Raw genomic sequence first — 18,207 nt, forward strand, 5'->3', positions numbered from 1 at the left:
GGTTTGCAGGTGAGTCATTATATCACAAGTAGATTGTGAGAAATTCCAGGAGGACCTTGCAAGACTGGGAGATTAGGTATCCAAATGGCAGATGAAATTTAATGTGGACAAGTGCAAAATGATGCTGTAGTAACATAATATTAAGTTCCATATTAGGAGTTACCACCCAGGAAAAGGACAATATTTTGAAATTCTCTGCTCAGTGTGTGGCGGTACTCATAAGAACATAAGAAATTGCCATGCTGGGTCAGACCAAGGGTCCATCAAGCCCAGCATCCTGTTTCCAACAGAGGCCAAAACCAGGCCACAAGAACCTGGCAATTACCCAAACACTAAGAAGAACCCATGCTACTGATGCAATTAATAGCAGTGGCTATTCCCTAAGTATAATTGATTAATAGCCATTAATGGACTTCTCCTCCAAGAACTTATCCAAACCTTTTTTTAACCCAGCTACACTAACTGCACTAACCACATCCTCTGGCAACAAATTCCAGAGCTTTATTGTGCATTGAGTGAAAAAGAATTTTCTCTGATTAGTCTTAAATGTGCTACTTGCTAACTTCATGGAATGCCCCCTAGTCCTTCTATTATTCAAAAGTGTAAATAACCGATTCACATCTACTCATTCAAGACCTCTCATGATCTTAAAGACCTCTATCATATCTCCCCCTCAGCCATCTCTTCTCCAAGCTGAACAGCCCTAACCTCTTCAGCCTTTCCTCATAGGGGAGCTGTTCCATCCCCTTTATCATTTTGGTTGCCCTTCTCTGTACCATCACAATTATATCTTTTTTGAGATGCGGCGACCAGAACTGTACACAGTATTCAAGGTGGGGGTCTCACTGCAGTCTCGCCTTCCCCTGGGCGGAGAGCAGTACCGTCATGTATGCCCCCATTCCTCAGAAGGTCAAGTAGAAGAAACAGTGGACACAAAAACTGGAGGAAAGCATGTGCTGGGCAAACAGGAACCAGCCCTCTCCTTGGCCTGGCTGCCTGGAGAAGGGGGATGTTCCCATTTCTATTCTTGGGCTGCTGGGTAAGCTGTCTGATGCATCAGCCTCACCACTGACAGACCCAACAAGGGATCTGCCCCCTACTGTGAAATCCTTTGGAGAGGGCCCAAAGGGAAATAGAGGAACCACTTTGCCTAAACACTGGATGAGCCGGCCCATAAGGGCACCCCTGTTCAAGATGTCAAATCAACTGGTGGGAAAAGAGGAAGATGCTCTGAAGACCCAGCGACCCTCTGCCTGTCTGCCCATCCACCTGCACGCCCAGGTCTAGTGTCGTGTAATTTTACTGCTGCTATGGAAGAGGCATAAGTTTAAAAAAAAAAGCTATTCTTGAAGGGTCTGGGGTAACAGGCGGGAGTGCAGGCTATTAAACCAGGGAGGTCTGGAAGACCTAGCTCTAGACTGGGCGAACTGGTGGATGAACTGGTGAAACTGGTCTTGGCGTAGATGCATGCTGGTTATAAAATGCCCTGACTTACGTGGCCAAAACCCGATTTATGTGGTTGGACATGCCTACTTGCAAAATTAGGCACATTCATAAACACACCAAGGCTATTTTATAATGTTCAGAAATATATTATAAAATTGACCCGTCCCTGGGCACGTGCCGGTGCACACACGTCAGGGTTTGCTTTCACACCCTTTTCAAAGTTACCGTCTTTGGAGGTAATTTTCAAATGCATTACACGTGTAAATGTAACATACTATTGTAGCAATTTTCAAAAACACGTTTGCACGCATGGGGTAGATTTTAAAAGGTGCGTGCGCACGTTCGTGGACACGCCGATTTTATAACATGTGCCCGCTGGCGAGCGCACATTATAAAATCGAGTGGCTGCGCGCACATGCATGCCGGATTTTATAATTTGCGCATACGTGTGCAGCATGCGCAAGGGAGGGGTGTACTTTCGCAAAGTCTGCACGGCGACGCAATGGGCACTTCCCCCATTCCCTCCAATTAAAGAGCGGACTGGGAGGGAACTTCCCTAATCCCCTGCCTAACCTTCCTTCCCCTTCCCCTCTCCTCCCCACCCCCTAAACCTATCCTACCTTTCCTCTTATTTTTTATTTCGTTACTTGCTGCTCCTTGGAGGCAGAAGTAATTTATGCCCGCTGGCCGGATGCTGGAGTGCACTTCCCCGGGACAGCGGCTAATGGCCACTGTCCCGGCGGGCCTCCGTCCCGCCCGCCCCCCCGGCCCACCCCCTTTTCAGGAACCGGGAATTATGCGCGTATTGTCACTTACATGCGTGGCTGGGCCCTTTTGAAGATGTGCGCTGGGCCCGGCCACATAAGTAAGTGACAATATTTGCACGCGTGGACGATTTAAAATTCAGCCGTTAAAGTGCATTTTATGTGTAAAACCCAATTTTAAGCATGTAAATCATTTAAAAGATTGGAAGTTTTTTTGGGTAGGAACATCATACCTGAATACTTATCACCATTGTACAGTGCTGTATATGTCCACTGTACTATAAAAATAAGTATTATGGGGCTGATATTCAGCTGCTGAGTGGCTAGCTAAGTTAGCCAGATCCAGCTAACTTAACCGGGATATTCAGTGCCGGGATATTCAATGCCGTGGCAGCAGCACTGAATATACCCGGCTATCTTAAAAGTTAGACAGATAGGTTTATCTGGCTGAGTTTAGACCTGCCCTGTAGCATGGCTAGAATTAGCTGGTTAGGTTAACCCACTCCTCCCCAGAACATCTACCACCCACCCCAGTTATGCCCCTGACATATTCAGCTAAATTCTAGCTGGGTAAAGAGTTATCCAGCTAGAATTTAACCAGATAAGTCATTTAAAATAGCGGCAAACCCATTTAAACGGATAACATTTCAATTATCCATCTAAATGGCTTTTAAATAGTGGTCCCTATTATTATTATTATTATTATTATTATTATTATTATTATTATCAGCCTGAGCTGCCTGGCGAGTGCTCCTGAGGGACTAATCACTAAGTAGATGTAGGCAGCCAACTAATCCAAGTTGGAACTCTTGTTTTTTATATCTGAAGTGTAAGGAGCTTATTATATTTCAAAATGGCAGTGCCTCCGTAATCCACACCTATGTTCTGACCTCAGAAGTACTTATGTGCGCATCCCCAGAGACTCCTTTAGCTCTGGGTGGATCTTCTTGCGTCAAAAAAGATGCTCCGTTAGTGATACCTGGCCAAATACATATACACTATGTTGTGTTCATTCTGTGAGTGGCTTGTTGTTGTGAATACGTTTCAAAATGCCTTGTTTCTTTACTTGAGGTGGCAGGTTACTGATTTCTTACTTTCAGCAGTTCTTCTTTTGCAGATCTGAATTAGCCTCCTGTTGCAATGCTGTTCACAACTTCATTGTTTCACAAAATAATACCTTGTTGGGAAGCAATATGACTTATGAAGTGGAAAGCAAAAGAAACATTTTGATTGCAGAGAACATATTCAGGATGCTACCTCAGGTAAAAGCAATGTCTAGTACTTTTATTTCTCTAGTGCTACTAAATGTACGCAGCTTGCTTGCTGTACAGACACATAGCACTTTGATACTCTTATTTGGAGAACTGATGTAAGACTTGTTTAGTCACGATAATCAAAGTCACACTGCGCTGGTAGTTCAGTACATCAGCCCCATTTTCCCCTTTGTTCAGGTGTCTCTTTGAAATGCATGACTATTTTCTAACTAGAACAGAGTGTCCCTATGTGTTTTGTTCATCATGTATGTTGTGTAATGCTCTTCTGTCTTGCTGTCTTGCTGTCTTGCTGTTTGACTCCCTAACTTGGTAGCAGCCATTGAAGGTGAACGGTGTTTATGCAAATGTTGTGTAAGGCTGTTCAGTCTTAATGGACCTATTATACACATGACTAATGTTATGACATTAATGTTATGTTAAATTAGTTAAGTTTTAAAGTAATTTTTCTCTATAACTGCATACAAGCTAGCATATTCTGAACAGGTCTGATTCATTTAAATTTGGGACTCAGAAAAATTTCCAGCAGCAATTTTTCCAACAACTTTGGTGAATTGAAATCAAATTCCATGTTAAAAATATAAAAAAGATAGAACATGATGGCAGATAAAGGCCATGCAGCCCATCCAGTCTTTCCATCTATATCTCCTGCTTACCATTCCATATGTGTTCCAGCCTCCAGCACCCCTTTGCTAAAGCACCTGAACATCTTGGGATAAATTCTCTACTCAGAAAAATAGATCTCTAAAAATATTTCCTTTCTCCCACCGAACCACTCTTCCACCTATCCAAAACTTTTAATGTGAGAGCTATGGTTGGTGGAATTGAACCCTGCTGTGTTCGAGCCATAGCTGGTAACCACACCAACTTATCCGATGAAATTCCATGCAGCAAATATTTTTCCAAGGCAACCCACCTCTTCCCCTCTCCATTCCTATGCCAGTCAATTATTGCTCTGAGCCGCAAAGCCACATAATACCACAACACCCATCCCACCCCTATCTTTAGGCAAGTACATAACCTTACTGCTTACCCTAGGAGGTCTTTTCTTCCAAATCAAGTGAAAAAGTCTACGTTGCCATAGAAGGATGCATGCATCAGGGATAAAAACTGGCAAAGTTTGCAAAAAGTAGCTGAACCTGGGCAATATATTCATTTTTATCGCTGAAATTCTACCTAACCAAAACAACTGGGCCCCTCCTACCTTTGTAGATCTTAAAGTATCTTTTTCCACACATCTTCATAGTTCATAGCAGAGACTATCCAAATTGGTGCCAACCCTCACCCCTAGATACTTCACTCCGGGGGTCATAAATTTAAAAGGAAACTTCCATTTTATTTCTGCTACCCTCTCAGCCGATAAAGTGATATTCAAAAACCTGTGCATATCATATACATGCAGATTATAAGATCAGAAGTAGATTTTCGCCTGCCCATATACATGCGTATATGTGCGTGTACATAGCTGTTTTCAAGTTATCCTCTTTGGATTTATGATCAGCTCCAATGCTGCATCGTATACCATGAACTAAAGTAGCAGGAGGAGATGTCAAGACTATTACATTTAGAGATGGACATTAGGTTTTCAAAATTAATCCAAACACATTTGATCAGAGGCAAAGTGTACTTTCTTAATCTTTATAAAAGATCTGGAAAAAGCAGATGGCCAGAAATTTGATCTGTGCACAAGCAATAGGCTGATCCATGCCTAGTTCATGATGAACTACAATGGAAAATAAGTATTCTAGTAGTATCTTGGATTTCATTCGTTCTGCATATGCTTATCCACTGCCATATCTGGGCAGCTATTGCAAGAAACATCAATGTGTTGTGCTGAGAAGAAGTGAGGTGTGAGAAAGAACAAGAGACAGACAGGTGTCAGAAAGAGTAGAAAGATATGAGAAAAAGTAGTGAATATTAACAGCAAAAAAATATTAGAAAAGAAGCTAAGAAATGAGAATGACCCGATCCTAGTCCTAGACCTAGACTGTTTTTGTTTCCTGTTTGAAATTATCAGGATGCTGCTACTTTTGTGTATGCAGCAAAAGAGACAGTAGACAGTGTGTAGTAACATTCATGTTGCGCTGGAGGTGGACCCTTGGCCTGGTGCAGGACTGGTACAGCCCTCCGGTCAGACCTGGAGAGCGCCTGCCACCAGGAGGCGGAGCACAGGAGGAGACAGAGGCTAGCTGGAGCTTCACCAATAGCAACTTGGGGTTCCCTCAGGTTGAGCCCTTGGTTACCCGGGCCGCCTGGTCTTAGGTGGGCCTCGTAGGATCTTGAGGGGAAGTGCAGAGGAGTGCCCACCACGAACAAGAGTGTGCGGTCGATGTCCAAACAAGAATGTCCAGAGGTCACAGTAGGCCAGATCAGAGAGTCCAAGAGGAAAGCGAGGATCAAGGCCAGAGTATTAGTTCAGAATGGTCAGCCGAAGCAGGGGTCAGTACCTGTAGTCAATCCAGAAGTAGTCTGGTCAGGCAGAGGTCACGTTCCAGGCAGCGATCAGGAGAGGTCAGTGGTCAAGCAGAGGTCGGTTCCAGGTAGCGATCAGGAGTAGTCTGAGGTCAGGCAGAGGTCAGGTCCAGGCAGTAATCAAGAGTAGTTAGGAACAAGCAATGGTCAGTACCGTGAGATCAGTCCGAAGGGTACTACCAGGATTGGAGAGACTAAGGAACAGGAGACACTGGAACAGGAGACGCTGGAACAAAAGACACTGGAACAGGAGATGTTGGAAGGCAAACTAGAGACACTGGAGTGTACGATCCGATTGCCAAGGCAAGGAAGTGGTGTTAGAGCACTTCCTTTAATGCAGCCATCAATCAGGGTGCGCCGCAGAGGTGGGATCCACCCCTGGCCCTTTAAGAGGCCGGGCGGTCTGCGCGCGCATGCCTAGGGGTGGGGCCAATGCCACGTAGGACGCCGAGCCCCGCCGTGAGGCTTGGATGGGAGACTGAGTGCGAGGGAGCCGGCGACGCCGCAAACTGGCTGGCTGCGGAATAGGAGAGCTCGGAGCTCGTGGACAGACGAGAAAGGTGAGCAGGCCTGGCCACAGAGTGGACGCGGCCAGGAAGTGCAACAGTACCCCCCCACTTCTAGGCCTCCCCCTTACCGGACTGGGCTTGTCAGGATGAGTGCTGTGGAACTCCGCGATGAGGTCTTTGTCATATATGTGGTAGGAGGGCTCCCAGGAGTTCTCCGGCCCGAAGCCCTCCCATGACAGGAGGTATTCCCAATGACCTCTTCTCCATCGGAAATCAAGAACCTCCTTGACCTGGAGGACGTCTTCGAGTTCAGCGGTGAGTTGGGTAGGAGCATGAGACCGTCAAGAAGGCCAGGTCAAGACTAGTTGTTTTAGTAAGGAGACATGGAATGTGTTGTGGATTCCCATGGAGGTGGGCAGCTGTAGCTGATATGTAACTGTTCCTATTCTTCGGATGATTGGAAATGGTCCATTGAACCTGAGAGCCAATCACTGTGAAGGCAGACGTAACTTAATGTGTTTCATGCTGAGCCAAACTTTCTGGCCTGATTGGAACAGAGGTGCAGTGCAATGGTGAGCATCAGTGAAGCGTTTGGCTTTCTCGGCTGCCTGACCCAGTCTCTCCCTGACCTGATTCCAGAGATGGCGAATCGTCTGTGCTGTAGACTGGGCTGCAGGCGAGGGTATGGAAAGTGGCACTGGTAGGGGCAAGCGTGGCTGGCAACCGAATATTATGGAGAAGGGAGAGACATCAGTGGCAGAGGCGAGATGAGTATTGTGGGATAACTCGGCCCAGGGCAAGAGATTGGCCCAGTTGAGCGGATTGTCCTTTCGGCTTGGCCGTTCGCTTGAGGGTGATAGGCCGACGTCAGGTTCAGGGTGATATCGAACTTTGTGCACAGAGACTTCCAGTACTTGGCTGCAAATTGTGGGCCACGATCGGAAATGATCTCCTTGGGTAATCCATGTAGTCGGAATACATTATGCAGGAAGAGTTTTGCCAATTCAGGAGCCGAAGGGAGGCTCTTTAGTGGAACGAAGTGGGCCATTTTTGAAAAGCGATCGATAATAACCCAGATGACCATGTTGCCCTTTGATGGGGGCAGATCGACGATGAAGTCAGTAGAGATGCTTGACCAGGGTTCGATGGGAGCCGGGAAAGGTTGGATGAGTCCCCAAGGATGGCCAGTCGGAGGTTTTTGCTGTGCACAGATGGGACAGGAGTCCACATAACTGCGGGAGTCCTTAACCATGTTAGGCCATCAGTAATCTCTTCTTAACATCTCAAGGGTCCGAGCCTGGCCGGGATGGCCGGACAAATTTGAGTCATGGGCCCAGTGGAGCACGCGCTCTCAGACTGCATGGGACCACTGTCTTCCCGGCTGGCACTGTGTGGGTAACTGTGTGGGTAACTGCGAGGGTTATACAGTCTGGGTCAATGATGTGCCTAGGAGTTTCGGGTGTATCTTCTGGTTCAAGAGAGCGAGAGAGAGCATCCGCTCGGGTGTTCTTTGCTGCAGGGCGGTAGCAGAGTTCAAAGTTAAAACGTTCAGTGCCCACCGGGCCTGTCTGAGGTTGAATAGTTGGGCTTCCTTTAAGTGTTCAAGGTTCTTGTGGTCTGTAAAGATCGTGAATTTATGCTGGGCTCCTTCTAACCAGGGGCGCCATTCTTCTTGAAGAGCTAATTTCACTGCTAAGAGCTCACGGTCCCCAATCGTGTAGTTTTGCTCTGTGGGTGAAAACTTGTGAGAGTAGAAGGAGCAGGGTACTAAGACCCCCTTGGAGGAATATTCACTCAGGACTGCCCCTGCCCCAATGGCGGAGGCGTTGACTTTGACGACGAAGGGACGGTTAGGATCTGGGTGACATAGACAAGGTCCAGTGCAGAAGACCTCTTTCAAGGTGTGGAAAGCAGATTGAACCTTGGGGCTCCAAACTCAAAGGTTACTTCCTTTCCTAGTTATGGCCGTGAGTGGAGCAGCTAGCATGGAGTAATTAGCGATGAAGTTCCTGTAATAGTTTGTAAGGAATCTTTGTAAGGTGCGGAGGCCTACTGGCTGGGGCCAGTCTCGAATTCCTTGGAGTTTCTCAGGGTCCATGGTGAAACCACAATTGGAGATAATGTAGCCCAGAAATGTGAGATGAGTCTGTTCAAAGATACACCTCTAATTTTGCGTAGAGACGATTGTCTCTGAGATGTTGGAGGACTGTCTGAACATGTGAGCGGTGGGACTTCAGGTCTTTGGAAAAGATCAATATATCGTCTAGATATAGCACGACAAATGAATAGAGTAGGCCCCGGAAGATCTCATTCATCAAGTGCTGAAAGACCACAAGGGCGTTACAGAGTCCGAAAGGCATCACTACATATTCGTAGTGGCCGTCCCTAGTATTGAAAGTGGTCTTCCAGATATCCTCTGGCTGAATCCGTACCAGATTGTATGTCCCTTGGAGATCTAACTTTGTAAAGATCTGGGCTCCTTGTAGGCGATCAAAGAGTTCGCTAATGAGGGGCAGAGGATAACGATCCTTGCGAGTCACGGCGTTTAGCCCATGGTAGTCAATGCAAGGACATAAACTGCCATCCTTCTTCTTTACGAAGAAGAATCCGGCTCCTGCCGGGGAATCGGAGGGTCTTATAAAACCTTTATTCAGATTCTCCTTAATGTACTCAGACATTGCTTGAGTTTCTGGCAACGAGAGTAGGTTATGTCCTTGGGAGGCGTGGTACCTGATAGGAGCTCAATGGGGCAATTGAATTCACGGAGTGGAGGCAGGATATCAGCATTTTGTTTGGAGAACACATCTTGAAAGTCGGAATACGAAGCCGGTAACCCGGTAAGGGTTGTAGAGTTCAGAACGGTGACCGCTGGAGACATCTGTCGCAGATAGCGGTTCTGGCACTGGGTTCCCCACTGAATTAGCTGCAGGGATTGCCAGTTGAAGTGGGGTTCGTGGACCTGGAGCCAAGGAAGTCCTAGGATTATTGGATGTGTAGAACGCTTTAAAACATACAGGGAGATCTCTTCCTCATGGAGGGTTCCCAAGGAGAGACGGAAGGCCACGGTGCGATGAGTAATGCGTCCAGGGAGGTGCTCTCCCTGGTTTGATGCAATGCGGAGGGGTACCTCCAGGAGCTGAAGAGGAATCTGGAGTAGTGTGACGATATCATCCAGAATGATGTTGCCACTCGCCCCAGTATCCACGAGCACGGTTGGGGCAAAGGAGCGTGATTCCCTAGAGAGGGACACAGGGAGAAACAATTGAGGGTGTTACGCTTGGGCTCCGGTCAGGAGTCGTGAACACCACCCAGCAGGGTGGCTCCAGGTGGAGAGAGACAGGAAGCTAGAAACAGTGTCAGGTTCCAGGCTGGGTCAGGGCAGGCAGCAAGTATCAGAGTCTGGGTTCAGGCTGGGTTAGGGCAGGTGGCAAGTAGCAGTGTCTAAGTACAGGCTGGGTCAGGGCAGGCAGCAGTAGCAGTGTCTAAGTACAGGCTGGGTCAGGGCAGGCGGCAGTCAGCAGTGTCTGGGTCCAGGCTGGGTCAGGGCACAGTAAGCAGGGCAAGGCAGGTCAGAAGGCCCGTAGGCCACACACACACACACAGAAGGCCCGTAGGCCACACACCAATAGCGGGGCAAGGCAGGTCAGAAGGCCCATAGGCCACACACACACAGAAGGCCGTAAGGCCACACACCATAAGCGGGGCAAGGCAGGTCAGAAGGCCCGTAGGCCACACACATACACACAGAGGGCCCGTAGGCCACACACCATAAGCGGGGCAAGGCAGGTCAGAAGGCCCGTAGGCCACACACACACAGACAGAAGGCCCGTAGGCCACACACCGTAAGCAGAGCAGGCAGGTCAGAAGGCCCGTAGGCCAGGTAAGAAAAGCGAGAAAGAAGGCCCGAAGGCCGCGCAGGGCAAGGCAAGGAAAGGCCCGAAGGCCGCGCAGGGCTAGAGCAGGGAGCCCAGGTGAGCTCGATGCCGAAGCACCGAGGGAACTGTCAGGCAGGGTTATAAGGGCCAACCCAGAACATAGAGTGGACAGGGGAGATGGCCTGGGCCTGTCAGGAGAGCCAGCACTAGAGGGACCCCTGGTGGTGAGGCGGTTGCACTGCAGCCAAAACTGTAACAGAGGGCCAATAACAGTAGCGCCCAAGCTTGGGACCCCCGCCGGGCTCAGGCTCTGCAGTTTCCCAGACATACGGGGCAGGATTGCAGGAAATGTCCGGAACCACCACAGTACAGGCAAAGGCCTTGCTTCTTGCGACGAAGGCGCTCTTCAGGAAACAAGCGCCCGCGATTGATCTGCATCAGCTCCTCTGGTGATGGAGGAGGTGCCGGTAAGGCCTTCAACTGGGGACTCGTAGCACGAATTGGGTGTGAGGCCGGTGACCAGGAGACCTTTACCTCCTGGTGTCGCTGATGTAGGCGATGGTCAATCTTGCCAACCAGGGAAATCAGGTCATCCAGAGATGTGGGAATCTCACGAGCAGCCAACTCGTCCTTGAGGGCAGGAGACAAGCCATCCAGATAGAATGCCCGTAGGCAGTCCTCTTGCCACCCCAGTTCTGTGGCTAGTGTCCTGAATTCCACTCTGAATTCGGTGAGCGAATGCGAGCCTTGACAGAGGTGAAGAAGCTGATGACCCGCAACCACCTGTCGGCCGGGATCTTCGAAGGTCCACTTGAAAATGGTCATGAAGTGGGAGAGGTGATGGAGAATATCATCTGAATGCTCCCAGAGTGGGGAAGCCCATGCCAGGGCCTTCCCTTGAAGGCGTGAGAGGATGAAGGTAATCTTGGTGGTCTTACTTGGAAACAATGCAGGCTATAGTGCAAATTGCATGAAGCACTGATTGATAAAGCCTCAGCAGAGGCGCGGATCCCCATTGAAATGGGGTGGAGCTGGAAGAGGCAGTGATGCCCGTGGAGGCAGGGTTTGAGCCCAACCCCCAGAATTAGCCATAACAGAGTCCTGTAGCTGAGACCCTAGTCTCTCCATGGATGAAGCCAACGCTTCTAGTGTTCGCTGTTGTTCTCGGACATGAGCGGCTAGGCAATGGCCTGCAAGGCGGGAGACTTTGCCGAGTCCATGGCCTTGGCATCCTGTTGCGCTGGAGGTTGACCCTTGGCCTGGTGCAGGATTGGTACGGCCCTCCGGTCAGACCCAGAGACTGTTTACCACCAGGAGGCGGAGCAGAGGAGGAGACTGAGGCTAGCTGGAGCTTCACCAATAGCAACCCGGGGTTCCCCTTGGTTACCTGGGCCGCCTGGTCTTAGGTGGGCCTCGCAGGATCTCCTAGAGGGGAAGTGCAGAGGAGTGCCCACCATGAACAAGGGTGCGTGGTCGATGTCCAAACAAGAATGTCCAGAGTCACAGGAGGCCAGAACAGAGAGTCCGAGAGGATAGTGAGGATCAAGGCCAGTGTATCTGTTCAGAATGGTCAGCCGAAGCAGGGTTCAGTACCTGTAGTCAATCCAAAATTAGTCAGGTCAGGCAGAGGTCACATTCCAGGCAGCGATCAGGAGAAGTCAGTGGTCAGTCAGAGGTCAAGTTCCAGGCAGCGATCAGGAGTAGTCAGTAGTCAGGCAGAGGTCGGTTCCAGGCAGCAATCAGGAGTAGTCAGGAGCAAGCAATGGTCAGTACCGTGAGATCAGTCCGAAGGGTACTACCAGGGATGGAGAGACAAAGGGACAGGAGGCACTGGAACAAGAGACACTGGAACAGGAGACGCTAGAAGGCAAACTAGAGACACTGGAGTGTACGACCCGATTGCCAAGGCGAGGAAGTGGTGTCAGACCACTTCCTTTAATACAGCCATCAATCAGGGCATGCCGCAGAGGTGGGATCCGCCCTTGGCCCTTTAAGAGGCCGGGCGGTCCGTGTGCGAGTGCCTAGGGGCGTGGCCGATGCCACGGAGGACGCCGAGCCCCGCGATGAGTCCTGGACGGGAGACTGAATGTGGGAAAGCCGGGGACGCTGCAAACTGGCTGCGGCTGCAGAGTGGAAGAGCCTGGAGCTCGTGGGCGGACGAGAAAGTTAAGCAGGCCCGGCTGCGGAGCGGGCATGGCCGTGAAGCGCAACAATTCATATACTATGATAGAGGTTTACAAAATTATGAAAGGACTTGAATGGGTAAATGTGAATCAGTTATTTACTCTTTCGGACTATACAAGGACTAGGTGGCACTCCATAAAATTAACAAGTAGCACATTTAAAACAAATTGGAAAAAAAATCTTTCACTCAGTGCACAATTAAGCTCTGGAATTCACTGCCAGTGGATGTGATTAAGGAAGCTAGGGTATCTGGGTTTTAAAAAGATTTGGATAAGTTCCTGGAGGAGGTGTTCATATACTGCTATTAATCAATAGGGAATAGCCATTGCTTGTTGCCAGCGTTATTAGCATGGGATCTATTTAATGTTTGGGTAGTTACCAGGTACTTGTGATTTGGATAGGCCACTGTTGAATACAGGATCCTGGGCTTGATGGACCCTTGGTCTGACCCAGTATGGCATATCGTATGTTCTTATGTTCAAATTTGTCCGCATTCAACTGATAACCAGAGACATTTTCCAAACCTCATCAGTTCATCCACCAGAAAAGGCAAAGAGGTCTCAGGATAAGCTACTGTAAAAAGAACATCATCCACAAACATGGAGTTTATATTCCTGATCTCCCACCCTAAGCCCTTGTATATCCTTGGAGCTTTGTATTTTAGTTGCTAAAGGCTCCAAATATAATGCAAAAAGTAAAAGGGAAAATGGACAGCCCTGTCTCGTACCTCTTCCTATCGGAAATGTCTTCGAATACCCTCCATTGACCTTTGTGCTAGCACTGGGGTTACAATACCGCTTCCTTATCCAAGTAGAAAAATTTCCCCCTAATCTGTTTCTCCAATACTGAAAACAAATAATCCCAATGAACCAGGTCAAATGCCTTTTCGGCATCAAATGTGAGCAGAGCCAGTGGAATCTTGGATTCCTGCACCTACCATATTAGATTAATCACTCTCCTCACGTTATCCACACTGTCTACTCAGTTCAAAATCGGTTTGATCTGGATGTATCAGTGAATTTGCCACCCCACCTAAGTGTTTGGCCAAAAATTTTTACATCCAAAATTTTTACATCCAAATTACTAAGAGAAATGGGCTGAAAGGACTCGCAGACGGTCACATCTCTTCCTGACTTGGCCAGCACCATAATTCTAGCTCTATTGGCATCATCAGCTATTATAGCCACTCAGTAATAAATTATTAAAAGCTGCCACCAATGTTCTTGCAATGACTGAGTTCAGCTGCCTATAAAACCCTGCAGAGAACCCAATTTCAGATCTTTAATCGCTTGAGCATCTTCAAATTCTGATATTTCTTTATTAAGCCTTTCTTGTTGAATAAGATCTGCTCTGGGCAGATTAATTTCTCCTAAATATTCATGAATAGTGAACTGACGAATGTCTTTATGTGGGAGGTATAGCTCCTGATAGAACTGTGAAAACTGTGAAAACCATGACATATGCTTGCATTATCTGACACCAACTTGCTAGATCTATCTTTAGATTTTAGAATGTGATTTTGTGTCACCTTAGTTTTAAGCTTCCTCACTAGTAATCTACTTCAAGGAATTCCTGTTATGTCCTATCTAGTTGAAAGAATCTCCCCCACATCTAGATCCCTTAATTCTGCTCTCAACTTCACCAATTGCTCCCCGATCTGGGCATCCATGCATCGTTTGTTTTACCTCCGATTTACTTAACCGTTCTAGTAGCTGCACTCTCATCTTCTCCAGCTCCTTCTTTAAATAAGAAGCTCTGGCTATCAATTTACCTCTAGCAATGGCTTTAAAGCAGTCCTATAGAATCCCTGAGGGCCCTTCCCCATTCTCATTTTCTAATAGATAGGTGCTCATCTCACACCTCAGGAACTTACTAAAGTCCTGATCCTCCAATAAACTTTCATTTAGCCTCCAATATCTATTCCCTGACTGACTACCATACCCCTGTAATGTCAACCACACAGCTCTGTGATCGAACCACGTTATGGGATCAATCTCAGTTTTCCTCACCCTATTCACCAGAGCTTTATCCACCAGGAAAAAAAGCAATCTGGGAATAAACCTTGCGGGCTTTGGATAATAGAAGGACTAGGGGGCAGTCCATGAAGTTAGCATGTAGCACATTTAAAACTAATCAGAGAAAGCTCTTTTTCACTCGGTGCACAATTAAACTCTGGAATTTGTTGCCAGGGGATGTGGTTAGTGCAGTTAATGTAGCTAGGTTTTAAAAAGGTTTGATAAGATCTTGGAGGAGAAGTCCATTACCTGCTATTAATCAAGTTGACTTAGAAAATAGCCACTGCTGTTATTGCGTCAGTAGCATGGGATATAAGTTTTTGGGTACTTGCCAGGTATTTGTAGCCTGGATTGGTCTGACCCAGTATGGCATGTTCTTATGGCTTGTGAAAAGAAAGTATAATTCCATTTAGATGGATGCAAGAAACGACAGATATCCCCAACCCCTAATCCGCCATTAATACCTTTAAGCCTTTCTGATTGACCATTGAAGCCCCCCACTCTCCACACTATTATCCAAAAATGGGTATCTAGCAATATAAAAATCCCCTCTGATAATGATGTGACCTTCCGCCCATTGCTGTAATGTGTTTGAAAACCCATCTAAGAACTTCCCTTGACCAGATTTGGGACCATGCAAATTCCCTAGCATATATGTAACATTTCCCAACTTAAATTTAATAACGATATACCTCCCTTACACATCCTTCAGAATACAAAGCACATCCATCACCACATGTTTAGAAAAACGAGTGCCCACCCCACAAATCTTATTGGATGACGTGGCCGATGCAAAACAATGTTGAGGAAAGTGTTGTGATGCTATCAGCCTTTCACATTTTTTCCTTAAGTGAGTTTCCTGTCAAAGCAACGCATCCATCTTTATATTAACAGCATCTTGCAAGAGCCGTTTTCGCTTAATATATGTATTTAGCCCTTCAACATTCCATGACATAATCTTTAACGCCCCCATTTTCCGTACATATAGAAAATTTCTCTGTACCTACCTCCAACAGTAAGGAAATTAAGACCACCACCCCCTCCCAAAGGGACACTAAACTTTTTACTAACCCATCTTACCTATATCACAGGCAGTCTTCCCAATACCACATATTTCCAATCCTAGCCACCCATCCCCAATTTCCCTCTCCTCCCCTACCCCCCATTCTCTTCCATAACTCTCCCACCACCCTCATGAGGAATGATGACAAGTAGCAAACCCTGGCCACTCTTGAACCCCTCTACCGACCCCCCTCTAGTGTTAGCCGTAATTTCCTTATGGTCTTTCCCCCTAGAAAATCCTTTAAGTAATAAGAACATGCCATACTGGGTCAGACCAATGGTCCATCAAGCCCAGCATCCTGTTTCCAACAGTGGCCAATCCAGGCCATAAGAACCTGGCAAGTACCCAAAAACGAAGTCTATTCCATGTTACCATTGCTAGTAATAGCGGTGGTTATTATCTAAGTCAACTTAATTAATAGCAGGTAATGTACTTCTCCAAGAACTTATCCAATTCCTTTTTTAAACACAGCTATACTAACTGCACTAACCACATCTTCTGGCAACAAATTTCAGAGTTTAATTGTGCGTTGAATGAAAAAGAACTTTCTCCAATTAGTTTTAAATGTGCCACATGCTAACTCATGGAGTGCCCCCTAGTCTTTCTATTATCCGAAAGAGTAAATAACCGATTCACATCTACCCGTTCTAGACCTCTCATGATTTTAAACACCTCTATAATATCTCCCCTCAGCCGTCTCTTCTCCAAACTGAAAAGTCCTAACCTCTTTAGTCTTTCCTCATAGGGGAGCTGTTCCATTCCCTTTATCATTTTGGTCACCCTTCTCTGTACCTTCTCCATCACAATTATATCTTTTTTGAGATGCGGCGACCAGAATTGTACACAGTATTCAAGGTGTGGTCTCACCATGGAGCGATAGAGGCATTATGACATTTTCTGTTTTATTCACCATTCCCTTTCTAATAATTCCCAACATGCTGTTTGCTTTTTTGACTGCCGCAGTACACTGAACCGACAATTTCAATGTGTTATCCACTATGACGCCTAGATCTCTTTCTTGGGTAGTAGCACCTAATATGGAATCTAACATTGTGTAACTATAACATGGGTTATTTTTCCCAATATGCATCACCTTGCAATTGTCCACATTAGATTTCATCTGCCATTTTGATGCCCAATTTTCCAGCCTCACAAGGTCTTCCTGCAATTTATCACAGTCTGCTTGTGATTTAACTACTCTGAACAATTTTGTATCATCTGCAAATTTGATTACCTCACTTGTCATATTTCTTTCCAGATCATTTATAAATATATTGAAAAGTAAGGGTCCCAATACAGATCCCTGAGGCACTCCACTGCCCACTCCCTTCCACTGAGAAAATTGTCCATTTAATCCTACTCTCTGTTTCCTGTCTTATAGCCAGTTTGTAATCCATGAACGACATCGCCACCTATCCCATGACTTTTTTTATTTTTCGTAGAAGCCTCTCATGAGGTACTTTCTCAAATGCCTTCTGAAAATCCAAGTACACTACATCTACAGGTTCACCTTTATCCACAGGTTTATTAACTCCTTCAAAAAAGTGAAGCAGATTTGTGAGGCAAGACTTGCCTTGGATAAAGCCATGCTGACTTTGTTCCATTAAACCATGTCTTTCTATATGTTCTGTGATTTTGATGTTTAGAATACTTTCCACTATTTTTCCTGGCACTGAAGTCAGGCTAACTGGTCTGTACTTTCCCGGATTGCCCCTGGAGCCCTTTTTAAATATGGGGGTTACATTAGCTATCCTCCAGTCTTCAGGTACAATGGATGATTTTAATGACAGGTTACAAATTTTTACTAATAGGTCTGAAATTTTAGTTCCTTCAGAACTCTGGGGTGTATACCATCCAGTCCAGGTGATTTACTACTCTTAATTTTGTCAATCAGGTCTACCACATCTTATAAGTTCACCGTGATTTGGTTCAGTCTATCTGAATCATTACCCATGAAAACCTTCTCCAGTACAGGTATCTCCCCAACATCATCTTCAGTAAATACTGAAGAAAAGAAATCATTTAATCTTTCCGCGATAGCCTTATCTTCTCTAAGTGCCCCTTTAATCCCTCGATCATCTAAAAGTCCAGCTGACTCCCTCAAAGGCTTTCTGCTTCGGATATATTTAAAAAAGTTTTTACTGTTTTGCCTCTACGGCCAACTTCTTTTCAAATTCTCTCTTAGCCTGTCTTATCAATGTCTTACATTTAACTTGCCAACATTTATGCATTATCCTATTTTCTTCTGTTGGATCCTTCTTCCAATTTTTGAATGAAGATCTTTTGGCTAAAATAGCTTCTTTCACCTCCCCTTTTAACCATGCCAGTAATTGTTTTGCCTTCTTTCCACCTTTCTTAATGTGTGGAATTCTTCTGAATTGTGCTTCTAGGATGGTATTTTTTAACAATGACCACGCCTCTTGCACACTTTTTACTTTTGTAGCTGCTCCTTTCAGTTTTTTTCTAACTGTTCTCTACTGAGAATTAGATCTACATTTGCTCCCTCTCTCGTCGGTTACTGAACCAATTGCTCCATAAAGCTATCATTTATTCCATCCAGGAACTTTATCTCTCTAGCATGTCCCGATGATACATTAACCCAGTCAAT

At 46.4% G+C, this 18,207-nt stretch overlaps 1 protein-coding gene across 1 annotated transcript in view; it reads left to right on the top strand.

Annotated features, from left to right (window-relative positions):
• Positions 1-18,207, top strand: part of ST8SIA6 (ST8 alpha-N-acetyl-neuraminide alpha-2,8-sialyltransferase 6) — a 208,335-nt gene that overhangs the window by 150,810 nt on the left and 39,318 nt on the right. The window contains exon 5 of the mRNA XM_029588758.1: positions 3,328-3,472. Coding sequence (XP_029444618.1) covers positions 3,328-3,472 — 145 coding nt within the window. The remainder of the gene's footprint in view (positions 1-3,327; positions 3,473-18,207) is intronic.

This window comes from Rhinatrema bivittatum, chromosome 2, assembly GCF_901001135.1.
Source record: "Rhinatrema bivittatum chromosome 2, aRhiBiv1.1, whole genome shotgun sequence".
In the NCBI taxonomy this organism is placed as follows: Eukaryota; Metazoa; Chordata; class Amphibia; order Gymnophiona; family Rhinatrematidae; genus Rhinatrema; species Rhinatrema bivittatum.